Source organism: Triticum urartu, chromosome 3A (assembly GCF_056163025.1).
Source record: "Triticum urartu cultivar PI428250 chromosome 3A, HENAU_Tu73, whole genome shotgun sequence".
Lineage (NCBI taxonomy): Eukaryota > Viridiplantae > Streptophyta > Magnoliopsida > Poales > Poaceae > Triticum > Triticum urartu.
The window spans coordinates 58,461,437-58,473,518 of record NC_141875.1 but is presented as its reverse complement, the minus strand read 5'-3'; the positions used below and the strand labels follow the sequence as shown (position 1 = coordinate 58,473,518).

General features: G+C 46.5%; 1 protein-coding gene across 2 annotated transcripts; it reads left to right on the top strand.

Annotated features, from left to right (window-relative positions):
* The first annotated feature begins 309 nt into the window (after positions 1-309).
* On the top strand, positions 310-8,136 carry LOC125542796 (quillaic acid 3-O-glycosyltransferase CSL1). 2 transcript variants are annotated; one of them, XM_048705969.2, is made up of 5 exons: positions 310-1,014; positions 4,945-5,043; positions 6,347-6,499; positions 6,596-6,808; positions 6,893-8,136. In XM_048705969.2, the coding sequence occupies exons 1-5, from the start codon at positions 442-444 to the stop codon at positions 8,069-8,071; spliced, it is 2,217 nt and encodes a 738-aa protein (XP_048561926.1). In that variant the 5' UTR covers positions 310-441; the 3' UTR covers positions 8,072-8,136. The 2 variants fall into 2 exon arrangements, with proteins under 2 accessions (XP_048561926.1, XP_048561927.1); XM_048705970.2 differs by lacking the exon at positions 4,945-5,043.
* The last annotated feature ends 3,946 nt before the right edge of the window (positions 8,137-12,082 follow it).

Genomic DNA, 12,082 nt, shown 5'->3' with positions numbered 1-12,082 from the left:
ATCCGCATGCACTTAATATATTTCCAAATTAACTTGCATTGCACGTACACATTGACTAGTGAAAATAAGAAGTACACGCGCAGGGATTTGAACTCCATACCTCGGGTACATCCATGCACAAGCAAACCACTACACCTATTACATATCCAAACTAAACATCGAGCGCAAGTTTTATGACTCCCGATAATATTAGCTCTATAAATAAATACGTCTGTATCAGTGCAAAAAAAAATAATTTCAAGAATTAAATATGCACTGAGATATTTCCCGCGTGCTTGCCCATGAGCTATAAAGTCAAGGAAAGCAGCTTGGGCACACTATCTCTTTGAGCGGTTTGGCACTCTGACTCTTGTCTCTTGGACTAGCTTGCCGCCGGCGGCACAAGATTCGCCTTTTCTTCTTCTTGTCCCGTGCTCTGCTGTCCATCGCGCAACGGGAATAATGGCGGCGAGGCCTTCGCAGGACGCGCCGCTCCAGCTCCACACCGTGCAAACGGACCAGCCCCTCGCCACCGTCAACCGGCTCCTCGCCGCCCTCCACGTGGCGCTCGCCGCCGCGGCCATCGCCCACCGCGGCGCCCACGTGATGCTGGCTGCCGACCTGGTGCTCCTCTTCCTGTGGGCGCTGTCCCAGGCGCCCATGTGGCGCCCCGTCTCGCGCGCCGCCTTCCCGTCCCGGCTCTCGCGCCCCGCCCTCCCGGCCGTGGACGTGATGGTGGTCACGGCCGACCCGGACAAGGAGCCCGCGGCGAAGGTGATGAACACGGTGGTCTCCGCCATGGCGCTCGACTACCCGGGCGGTCGGTTCAGCGTGTACCTCTCCGACGACGCCGGGTCGCCGCGGACCCTGCTAGCGGCCAGGAAGGCCTACGCCTTGGCCAGGGCCTGGGTGCCCTTCTGCAGGAAGTACGGCGTGCGGTGCCCGTGCCCCGACAGGTTCTTCGCCGGCGACGATCAGCTCGACCTCGGCGATCACCACCGGCAAGAGCTCGACGACGACAGGCTAAGAATCAAGGTGCGTACATGAATTGATTTGGCAGTAGAATTCCTTGTATGTAGAACTATAAATTTACCGGATTATTTTTCACTGGTATACGTACCATTACGTACCACGGCTTTTGTTTGGGTAGCTCTAGGCAACTTCAAACTTCAAAACATAGTATACTTGTCGACATCAGAGACTATTTGGCTGAATGAGCGTTGCATTTGTCCTCGTTGTCCACGGTCAGCAGTCTAAACTTTGAAAATAACCTGACGTGCATGTACACAACACCCACCAGTCCAGAGTCCTGACTGCTCCGCGTCTACACCGCGCTACTCCTACTCCCTCCGTCCGAAAATACTTGTAATCAAAATGGATGAAAAGAGATGCATCTAAAACTAAAATACGTCTAGATATATTTCTTTTTTTTTATGACAAGTATTTTCGGACGGATGGAGTATTACAAACTTACAGTATTACATACTGTCTCTGTCCAAAAAACCTTGTTCCTTAAATGGATGTATCTAGCAGAGAGACAAGTTTTTTCGGACGGAAGAAGTACTGCTTAACCATCGCACTGAGTTTTCTTCTGGCGCGACATCACACTGATTTATTAGCTGTAACTTTATGTGATCATGTCTTAAAAACCACTTGTCTTGTGTGAATACTGTTAAATTTATTTGTTTGCTCTCGCAAAAAACTATTACTCCATATTTGGTTGCACGAGTATTACTTTAAATATGAAGTGGTTTGCTTGAAACTTCAGTTCATTGTCTAGTTTTGAAACTAGCAAAACATGTGTGCGATGCTGCGCCACAGGCCACACCACGCCACGCGTAGCATGAATCCACACAATAGATCACCGACACGTCTCCCACCAAGGATGGAGGCCAGTAGACAGTCGTAGGCATATGTATGGCTCTGTTTGGTTCGGCTGTGGATTTCTAAAAGCAGCTGTGGAAAAACAGCAGTAGAAAATTTGATGTGAAAAAGATGTAAGTCATTTGGCAAATCAGCTGATACAGCTTTTTCAGATTTTGACCCACAGCGGAATCAGATTTTGAAAATCACATCCTGAGCTGCTTCCGCTTTTGGTTCAGATTTTGACAGCAGATTTCTGTAATCGAATTCTGCTGGGTTCACCCTTTGGTTCAAATTCTGCTGCGCGACAACGGAATCCGTCAATAAAAGCCGAACTAAACAGGGCCTATATAGTCACGTTGGCCCTGTATACACCTGTTATTTCGTATCTCAAAATCAACAATGAGAGGAACACAAAGCACAACACAGGCATATAGCTAGCTGGACCATAACCATACGGCTCAGACACATGGTACGTAACAAAGGCATCGAGAGGCAAGTGGGATTCCATAGAATAGCCAAGTCTGTGACAAGTGGTCGAGGCATAAACCTGATAGAATCAAATCAGACACAATCCTAAGGAATCGTCAAAGCTCCCGTGAAACGAATGCTACACATCGGAAAAGAAATTGTGAAGATAAATACTATGAGAATCCTTAGAAAAAAACATGTAAACTCAACTAGGCCGGAAAAGGGACACTGGCATACCCCACCAGCCAGACTAGGGTATGCTCCAGCGCGACCACAATTCTTGAGTCAATCTGATGTTTCAGCTCGGATTTTTTTACCAGTTTTTGTCAGTATTCTCCTTTTAGATGTTTTTCTTTTTCATGTCCTTTTGTATTTAAATTCGTGGACGTATTTAAACAAACCATGAGTACTTTAATAAAATATAGATGATCAATTTCTAAAATTCTTGAACATTAATTAGGGAAAATTTTAAATTTTGTGAATACTTTGTAAAATCTACATTTTTCACCGATATAGTCTTTTTAGCCAGGCGTTGCTGGGGTTTTCCCTATAAGTTTTCTTATATGGGTCCGTCTATGTCACATCTAGATGTGAGATAATATCTCACATCTAAGTATGATGTCAGCATCAGCTCACTTTTTTCATTGTTTTTCCCGTTTGTTGATCATCAAAATTACAGCCTCTTACGCATTTTTCGTTGACGTGCTTGTTGGCCACAGTCCCGCGTTGTGGTTGTGGCGATCCAATTGTTTCCTGTGTCGCATGTGTAGGTGAGCTGCTACGGGCTAGAATCGATCAAATTGATTGCCTGGCTAGATTGAGCAACTAGTACTAGTATGTCCCGTCAAAGAATCGATCAGGCTGCTTGTAGCTAGCTTGTACGTGCACAAATATTTCTTTGTGCCATTTCAAAAAATAATTGAGACAATTAAAAAATGTTCATGCATTTTTTATTTGTTTCGTGCCACAAAAAAATCATGCGCCCAGTGTGTTGCAACTCGGACAAAAAAGGCCGTACCCAGTTACGAGTTGATGATGGACTTGCAAAATTGGGACATAAAAGAAAGTCAGACCCAGGTTGCGAGTTGAGGATGGGCTTATAACTGGGAAAAATATCGGGCCCCAGTTGCGAGTCAATGGTGGCCTTGCAACTAGGAAAAAAAGATTGGGGCCCAATTGCGAGTCAAGGGTGAACTTGCAATTGGGACAAAAAAAGACCGTGTCCCAGTTACGAGTGAAGGGTGGACCTGCAACTAGGAAAAGAAAAGTTAAACCCAGTTGCGAGTCGAGAGTGGACTTGCAGCTAGGACAAAAAAAGGTCCACCCCTAGTTGCAAGTCAAGGGTGGACTTGCAACTGAAACAAAAAAGATTGAGCCCAGTTGCGAGTCGTGAGTGGACTTGCAGTTGAGACAAAAAAAGATCAATCCCCGGTTGAGAGTCAAGGGTGGACTTGCAACTGGGACAAAAAAGATTGGGCCCAGTTGCGAGTCGGCTATGGACTTGCAACTCAAAAAAAAATGTTGACCCTAGTTGTAAATCAAGGTTGGGCTATCAACTAAGAAAAAAAAAGGTCGAGTCCAGTTGTGAGTTGACGGTGGACTTGTAACTAGGACAAAATAATCAGGCCGCATTTGCGAGTCGATGTGGACTTGCAATTGAGACTAAAAAAGATTAATTGCGAGTTGAGAGTGAACTTGCAATTGGAACAAAAATTTTTGGGTCTAAACTTAAAACTAGGACAAAAAAAGTTTCGAGCCCAGTTGCAATTTGAGGATGGACTTGCAACTGAGATGAAAAATGCCGAAGTCCAGTTGCGGGTCGAGGGTGGGGTTGCACTATGACAAAAAAAGATCGACCCTCGTTGCAAGTTGAGATTAAACTTGCAACTTGGACAAAAAATACAAACCTTGTTTAATGATGGACAGTCAACTAAATGGGGAAAAAGCATGAAAATTTTAAAAGGAAAGATGAAAAGGTGAAAAAAAATAAAAAATCATGATTTTCTTTTTTTGAATTTGAACCAAAAAAACAAAAAAAATTGGAAAAAGTTCACCTGTGGCCACAACAGCCAACGAGGAGGCAACGTACGAGGAGCAACATCAATTGATAGACAACGGCCTACTGCCATGATGCCCGGCGTGAGTGACGCATACAGGAACAAGAACAATCAATAAAAAAAACAAAGAAATACTAATCTTAATGTCTAAATCATATGGCTAGGAAATTAAATGTGAGATAACTATTTCACACCTAGATGTGAAATAGGAAATCTGTTCTTATATAGAGCAACAGGTGCCAACTTTTTTTCCTGGATCGAGAGCGAATGAGGGTGCCCTAATTAGACCGGCCCACCCTAGTGTTATACGGACAATTTATCCTAAGGGCAATAAATAGGAGCCCCCGACAAATTTGGTAAAAGCTCTGGGAACAGTAACCCTAAGATTACCAACAAAATCTTAGTAATAATGTTCTAAGGCAGTACCAACAAAATCGCATGAACAGCGGTGGTGGAGCGCTCATAATGCAACTTTAACTGTGCGAACCCATTCGGAGTTGCGTGGGCCTTTGGGCTGCAAGCCCCGACACCGACGGCATCGCCCTAACATTTATTTTTCCTTCAAATTTTGCAGAATATGTATGAGACGTTCAAAGAGGGTGTCGAGGAGGTGATGAACGACGCAACTCTTTCTCAGAGTTGGACAAAAGCAGATCACGATGCTCACGTCGAGGTAAGAGCATCTTCAAGGACCGCACAAAAATTTGGCGTCCAATAAAAGTTATGGCACGCCTCTTTAGCACTTTTAGTGTGTCGAGACCAACATCGTTTTTGCAGACGCCCAAAAACGCACGCACAAAAAGCACACCGTGCAAATTGTGAAGCGCGCGCAATCCGGAGCCCCCAAAATATGCTGCGCACGATAGCGTTTTTCAGCGCGCGCCCAAAAACTTTTAGCACTACAGCATTTGCTGGAGCTGTGCGGCGCCCAAAAAAACAAAATTTTACGAAAACACTAACGCCCACTCGTGTAGCACTTCTTCAACTCGCCCACACACATGTATCGTCGTCCAGTGCAGTTTGCATGAATCTCGATACGAAAAGGTGGATTTGGTGTGCCATGTAGGACGGGGCTGGTGTGTGGGCATTGGAGAGTTTGCCCACACGCCCCGCACCATGCTATTTGCTAGCTGTGTGTGTGGGCGAACTAGTTTCTGCCCACACAGCCACCACCTAGTCCATGCGCGTGTGGGCGAACTGCTTTTCACCCACACGACGACTCCTACGTTGTGGATGGCAATTGCAGTTACACGAACGTGGCAACTAGGTAAACACACATGGCAACTATAATTCGTTGCTAGACGACAACTGCAGTTGCGCGTACGCGGCAACCAGATAAACACACATCGCAACTGTGATTAACCATATATGGCAATTATGGCTGGACCACACATGATAACTAGATAAACACACATGGCAACTACTGTTTGACCATATGTGACAAGTAGTTAATCATATACGGCAACTACGGTTTGATTACACGTGGCAACTACCATAAATTAGACATGACAACTATAGTTAACCAAAACAGATGAAGTTGCCATGCTTTTACAACTACACTTGCCATCTCGGATAACTACATCTGCCATCCCGGATGGCAACTAAATCGTCATCCCGCGGAGTACCTAATGTAGCTGCGACAGGACGTGTGGACATTCTTGCTTCGTGCCACACGCGCGAGGTGGAGATGGATAGTATTTGTTGGACGTGTGGCACGAAGTAGCTGCGCCCACACGTATGGGCAATTCTCGTGCTCACGCCACACACGATGTGTGGGCTGCCTCGTGCTTACGCCACACATGATGTGTGGGCGGATGGCTAATATACCACACATGTGGCAGTTATCGGCGTCCAAATTTTAATGCGTGGAGTTTTTTTTTGGGCGTCTGTTGGAGATGCTCTAAAGCACACAACCGTAGCACACCCGATCAATATATATATATGTCTCTGAGTAATATCCACCCGCACCATGTCAGATCATCACCGATGAGCAAGGGCAAGACAGCAGCCACATCAACTCCGGCGACGGCGACGAGGATGAGGACGCCATGCCCTTGCTGGTCTACGTGTCTCGCGAGAAGCGGAGGTCGTCGACTCACCACTTCAAAGCCGGCGCACTCAACGTCCTTGTGAGCACCTACTCAATTGATCACAACGTACAATCGTGTGTTTTTGCCAGAGTTGATCTTGTCTTACATTGTTCTTGTCCTTGTTGCGCAATGCAGCTCCGGGTGTCGAGCCTGATGAGCAACTCGCCGTACGTGATGGTGCTGGACTGCGACATGTACTGCAACAGCCGGAGCTCCCTCCTCGAGGCCATGTGCTTCCACCTCGACGGCCGCCGCCGCGCCGACCTCGCCTTCGTGCAGTTCCCTCAGATGTTCCACAACCTCAGCAGCAGCGACATCTACGCCAACGAGCTCAGGTCCATCTTCTGGGTACGTAAGAAGACCAATCGACCATGCATTGCATCAGTCATCTTCTCAGAATTTTCAAGTAATCTTGGTGCATGCATGGTGCAGACGCGGTGGAAAGGCTTGGACGGCCTCCGGGGCCCGATCCTCTCCGGCACCGGCTTCTGCGTCAGGAGAGACGCCGTCTACGGCGCCGGGCCGGGCAGCTCACAGGATCAGTTCTCCGGTGTGGAGGTCGGCGAGCTGAAGAGGAGGTTTGGCGTCTCGAATGGTCACATAGCGTCGCTGCGCCGATCCGGGACCGGGAGCACCATTGTTGCTGCAGGTGATGTTCTCCCGCAAGATGCAGAGTTGGTGGCTTCCTGTGATTACGAGACGGGCACCGAATGGGGCGAGGAGGTGGGCTTCTTGTACCAGTCGGTGGTGGAGGACTACTTCACCGGCTACCGGCAGCTCTACTGCCGTGGGTGGACGTCCGTCTACTGCTTCCCGGCGACGGGGTCGAGGCCGCCGTTCCTCGGCAGCGTGCCCACCAACCTCAACGACGCGCTGGTGCAGAACAAGCGGTGGATGTCCGGCTTGCTCGCCGTCGGCCTGTCCAGGCACTGCCCCCTCGCCTCCGCCGCCGCCATCTCCGTGCCTCAGAGCATGGGCTTCGCATACTACGCCTTCACGCCCTTGTACGCCTTCCCCTTGCTCTGCTACGCCACCGTGCCGCAGCTCTGTTTCCTCCGCGGCGCCACGTCGTTCCCAGAGGCAGCTTCGACGCTCTGGTTCGCCGCCGTGTTCGCGTCGTCGTCGCTGCAGCACCTGGTGGAGGTGTCGGTGGCCAAGCGTGGGCTGGCGGCGAGGACGTGGTGGAACGAGCAGAGGTTCTGGGCACTCAACGCCGTGACGGGCCAGCTCTTCGCCTGCCTCGGCGTCGCCCTCAGCCTGGTCGGCGCCGGGGGCCGGGCGGTGGACTTCGACCTCACCAGCAAGGCGTCCGGCGACAGGCTGTACAGGGACGGCGTGTTCGACTTCGCCGGATGCTCGGCGCTGCTCCTGCCGGCCACCACGCTCTGCCTGCTCAACGCTGCAGCGCTCGTCGGCGGGGTCTGGAAGATGGTCGGCAGGGGCGGCAACGTGTCCGGCACCGGCGAGCTGTTCCTCCTCTGCTACGTCGCGGCACTTAGCTATCCGCTGCTGCAAGGGATGTTCCTCAGGCGCGATCCTGCAAGAGTTCCTGCGCGGATCACGGCAGTGTCCGTCGCCATTGTTGCCACTCTGCTATCCTTGTTTGGTTAGGCCGGCCACTTCCACAGAGTTTGAGTGACACCTAAGATACCAGTTCCATCCAAGCTTCCAAATGCGCCACACCAATTTCTTTTCTTGCTAAAATATTTTCTGGGCATATATATATGAGCTGGAAAGAAAATAATAAAACAGAGGAGGACATTTTAGCTCCCGAGCAGCCGAGCAAGTGTACACCATGTGACGAACAGTAAAAAAATTAAAGTAATCTGATTTTATTTACAACAAACGTGTTCATGTGTTCTAACTCCATGTAAATTTTGGTGAAGAACTGATATAGTGGTGATCTGAAAAAAAGTCAGTACTACAAATATTTTTTAGAGAACGGATTTTTTTTTCTCACAGCACCACCACGAATGTCACTTGTTCATGAAAGTTTACACATATGTAATATGTTAGATGCGAAAAAATCTGTTTATTTTAATATTGTATTCATCCATGAGCATATGAGCTCGAGCACATATTGAATTTCCAATAAAACAAAAAGGTTTCCTTTTTACAACATCATACCGTGTGTACAAGTTAGGTATAATGTTGTTGAAGATATGCTCATTTGCATTGACCCAAATAGCCCATGATAATAATTTCCATTGAAAAAGGACACGTTGAATCTATGGAGAGCAACTAGTTAACGAGCGCTCCTTCGGGAGCCCCCAACTATCAGCACCACTTGGCGCGCTCTCAACCATTCGTCACGTGTCGCGCTCTGGACGCTCCTTCCGGATTTTATTTTTTACTTTTCCGCACGCGTTTTCGGCTTTTTAAACGATTTTTTCGGGTTTTTGACGTTTTGGTTTTCCTCAGGTCTTCCTTAGCTTTTCGATCAATTCACTTTTTTTGCGCAAAAAAACTCATTTTTTTCGCGAGAGTCACGGTTTTTCTTTTGCGAGAGGCACAATTGTGCTTTAGCGAGAGTCACGGCCGTGCCTTTTGGAACCGAAAAAAATGTCTTTTCTATTTTTTTTTCTTTTGCGAGAGTCACGGTTCTGCTTCCGCGAGAGGCATGGTTGTGCTTTCGCGAGAGTCACGGCCGTGCCTCTCGAAAAGGGAAAAACAAAATGCATTTTCTGTTTTTTTTTTCTTTCGGGAGAGTCACGGTTTTGCTTCCACGAGAGGCACGGTTGTGCTTTCGCGAGAGTCACGGCCGTGCCTCTCGGAAAGGGAAAAACAAAACGCGTTTTCTGTTTTTTTTACTTTCACGAGAGTCATGGTTTTGCTTCCGCAAGAGGCATGGTTGTGCTTTCGCGAGAGTCACGGTCGTGCTTCTCGGAAAGGGAAAAACAAAACGCGTTTTCTGTTTTTTTTTCTTTCACAAGAGTCATGGTTTTGCTTCCGCGAGAGGCATGGTTGTGCTTTCGCAAGAGTCACGGCCGTGCCTCTCGGAAATGGAAATAAAATGCATTCTCTGTTTTTTTTCTTTCGCGAGAGTCACGGTTTTTGCTTCCGCGAGAGGCACGGTTGTGCTTTCGCCAGAGTCACGGCCGTGCCTCTCAGAAACAAAAAAAACATGTCTTTTGTTTTTTTCTTCCATAAGAGTCACAGTTTTGCTTCCACGAAAGGCACAGTTGTGATTCTGCGAGAGGCACGGACGTACCTCTTTCGGAAAGAAAAAAAACCCGTGCTCCCGGTTCGGTTTTCTCGTCCAGTTTTTTTCGTAAAAAAAAGTTCGTCAAAATCTATCAACATGGTATCTAGTTTTGAAGATCTCGACGGGAGGAATCCAACAGCGAAAACAGTTCGAGATTTGGACGCACGGTTTAAGAGATAAAACATTTTGAATAAACGGATCTACGAAAAAAAGGAAAACTCTCAGGTTGCGACAAGTGGCGCGCTACATGTGCACCACTTGTCGCGACCAGGGAAGATGGAGTGTTCTTTGCAACAAGTACTCTTTAATTAGTGATTTCGGAATCTATCTTATAGGCTGACTAGGAGAGTCTTCCTCGTCGCTGTTGACAATCATTTTTTATTAAAAATAGTTCAACAAATTTTAAAAAGTTAATGAATTTGTAAAAAGTTTAGGAAGTTGAGAAAGGTTCAAAAATTTAGGAAAAACTTCAGGAACTTGAGAAATGTTCATGGGTTTGGAAAAAGTTCATGAATTCATGCAATGTTCATGAATTATAATAAAATCTTTACGAATTTGAAAAAATGTCAAACTAAGAGAAACAAAAAACAGGACAAAGGAAAAGGGTAGAAATAAAAAGGGAAAAAATAAAAACCAAAGAAAACCAGGTCTAGAAAAACAAGAAAAAAAAAGAAAACGCCACACAGGAATCTTCTAGAATCTTCCCAAAACCGGAGGAGCTTCCCGCTAAAAACTGCCTGATGGGCTGGCCCAAGCTGGCGCTATAAGCGCTAAATAGGAAGTGGGTGACTAGGAACAGCGCCCATGATGATTGATCAAAAGTAGCATATATTTGGACAAGGTTTGGCAAGCTTTGCAATTTTAGAATAGGCGATCTCTTGTTTGCAAGACTCCATCACCACAAATTTAAGATGCATATAGTTTGGCAGAAAAAAGTTTTTCCGTGTAGCATGGCTATGGTATTTAGTCTATCATGCATAACAAGCCAACCGTTTTTTTTCAAACCATAGTGGAGAGATGCATGTATCCATTAAATAGAAAAAATAGTACAACACCAGATGGCACCACCCCGGGAAAAAACTACAATGGAAACGACCAAAGGATCATCGACACAAGCACCACGGACCATCGACCTAGAGTAGACGGAACACTAGCAACCCAAGCAGGAACTATCAGGAACCACACATAAAATCAAAGGCCATACACTGGAGGAGCTTGCAACATTGGAGAGCACCTACCAAGATAGCAAAAGAACAAGCCATCCAGGATGGCATCCCCACTATCCCAAAAGTGAATATATGATTTCAACCCTACTGAATGTCCCTCAGCCTATCCTACATGGCACACCACATAAACAGTCAATGAAAGTCAAGTCTAGTCGACACAAGTCAAGAAGGTCAACAATAGTCCAAGCAAGCTCCCCATCAGTCCAAGCAAGCCACTAGCGACATTTGTTGTTCTAGTGCGCTGGTCCTTGGGGCCTCAAGACAATGACTTTCTAACTGTCTACTATAAACAAAGTTTGATGTACTTCAATGAGGGAGAGGCGATGATTAATACCTTAAATATTGAAATGTTGCTTGCAACTTAATTTCACTAGATAGCACCCCGCGCGTTGCTGCCAAAATTTATAGCAATGAAATTATATTAAAAAAGTAAAATTAGAATATATGAGAATAATGCCGAACCACATTCTCACCATATGGCCGTAGAAAACCTATAGGTAAATGGAGGGTGGATGCAAGTTATATTGCCTTATGACTCAAGTTTAATTATTTGTTGCTCAAAAGAAGAAGAAGAAGATGCAAAATAATGATGCGGATGACTTGCATGTGCTTGATGGTCAGATGGTGTGGAGAACTTGCATGTGGTGAAAAGTGGATTGGTTGCATGCGCTTGATGATGTGGATGGCTTATGATTTAAACTATGTGGGAAATTTCTGCATAAGCAAAACAAATCTTAACTTGAAAAGTTATGCATGCCACAACTAAATGCAACGTGTTTTAAAATCCGCTTAGAGTACGCTAATGTATGTTGCATGGTAGATGATTCTCACACGTAGATTGGACGGATGCTAGCGAATCAAGTTGGTAAATCTAATGGTATAACAATTTTGATGATGTAAAACCAAGCGTATGCAGATAAGATAATGGGATAATTAGAAGGAGCGGTGTCCAAGTATCTCGTTGTGAGCTGTCACTTCAAGCTGTGCATGCAGTCGGGGCGGATGTCGTAGCAGGTGACCGCAGGCGATTTTGACTTGTCTAGTAGAGATCGCATTGCCATCCGGGCCGGGGTGGTGCCACGGAATGCAAACAAATCGCTCCGGTGCAGCCAAGATGACCACACTCTACGCAAGGCCGCTATAAATATCCAAACCTCCTCACGAAACAACACATCAGCGCACCACGTACGC

Coding starts and splice junctions, on each gene's coding strand:
- LOC125542796 (XM_048705969.2), top strand. CDS start 442: ATGGCGGCGAGGCCTTCGCAGGACGCGCCGCTCCAGCTCCACACCGTG. Junction 1,015..4,944: donor ACGACAGGCTAAGAATCAAG/GTGCGTACATGA, acceptor CAAATTTTGCAG/AATATGTATGAGACGTTCAA. Junction 6,809..6,892: donor AGCTCAGGTCCATCTTCTGG/GTACGTAAGAAG, acceptor TGCATGGTGCAG/ACGCGGTGGAAAGGCTTGGA.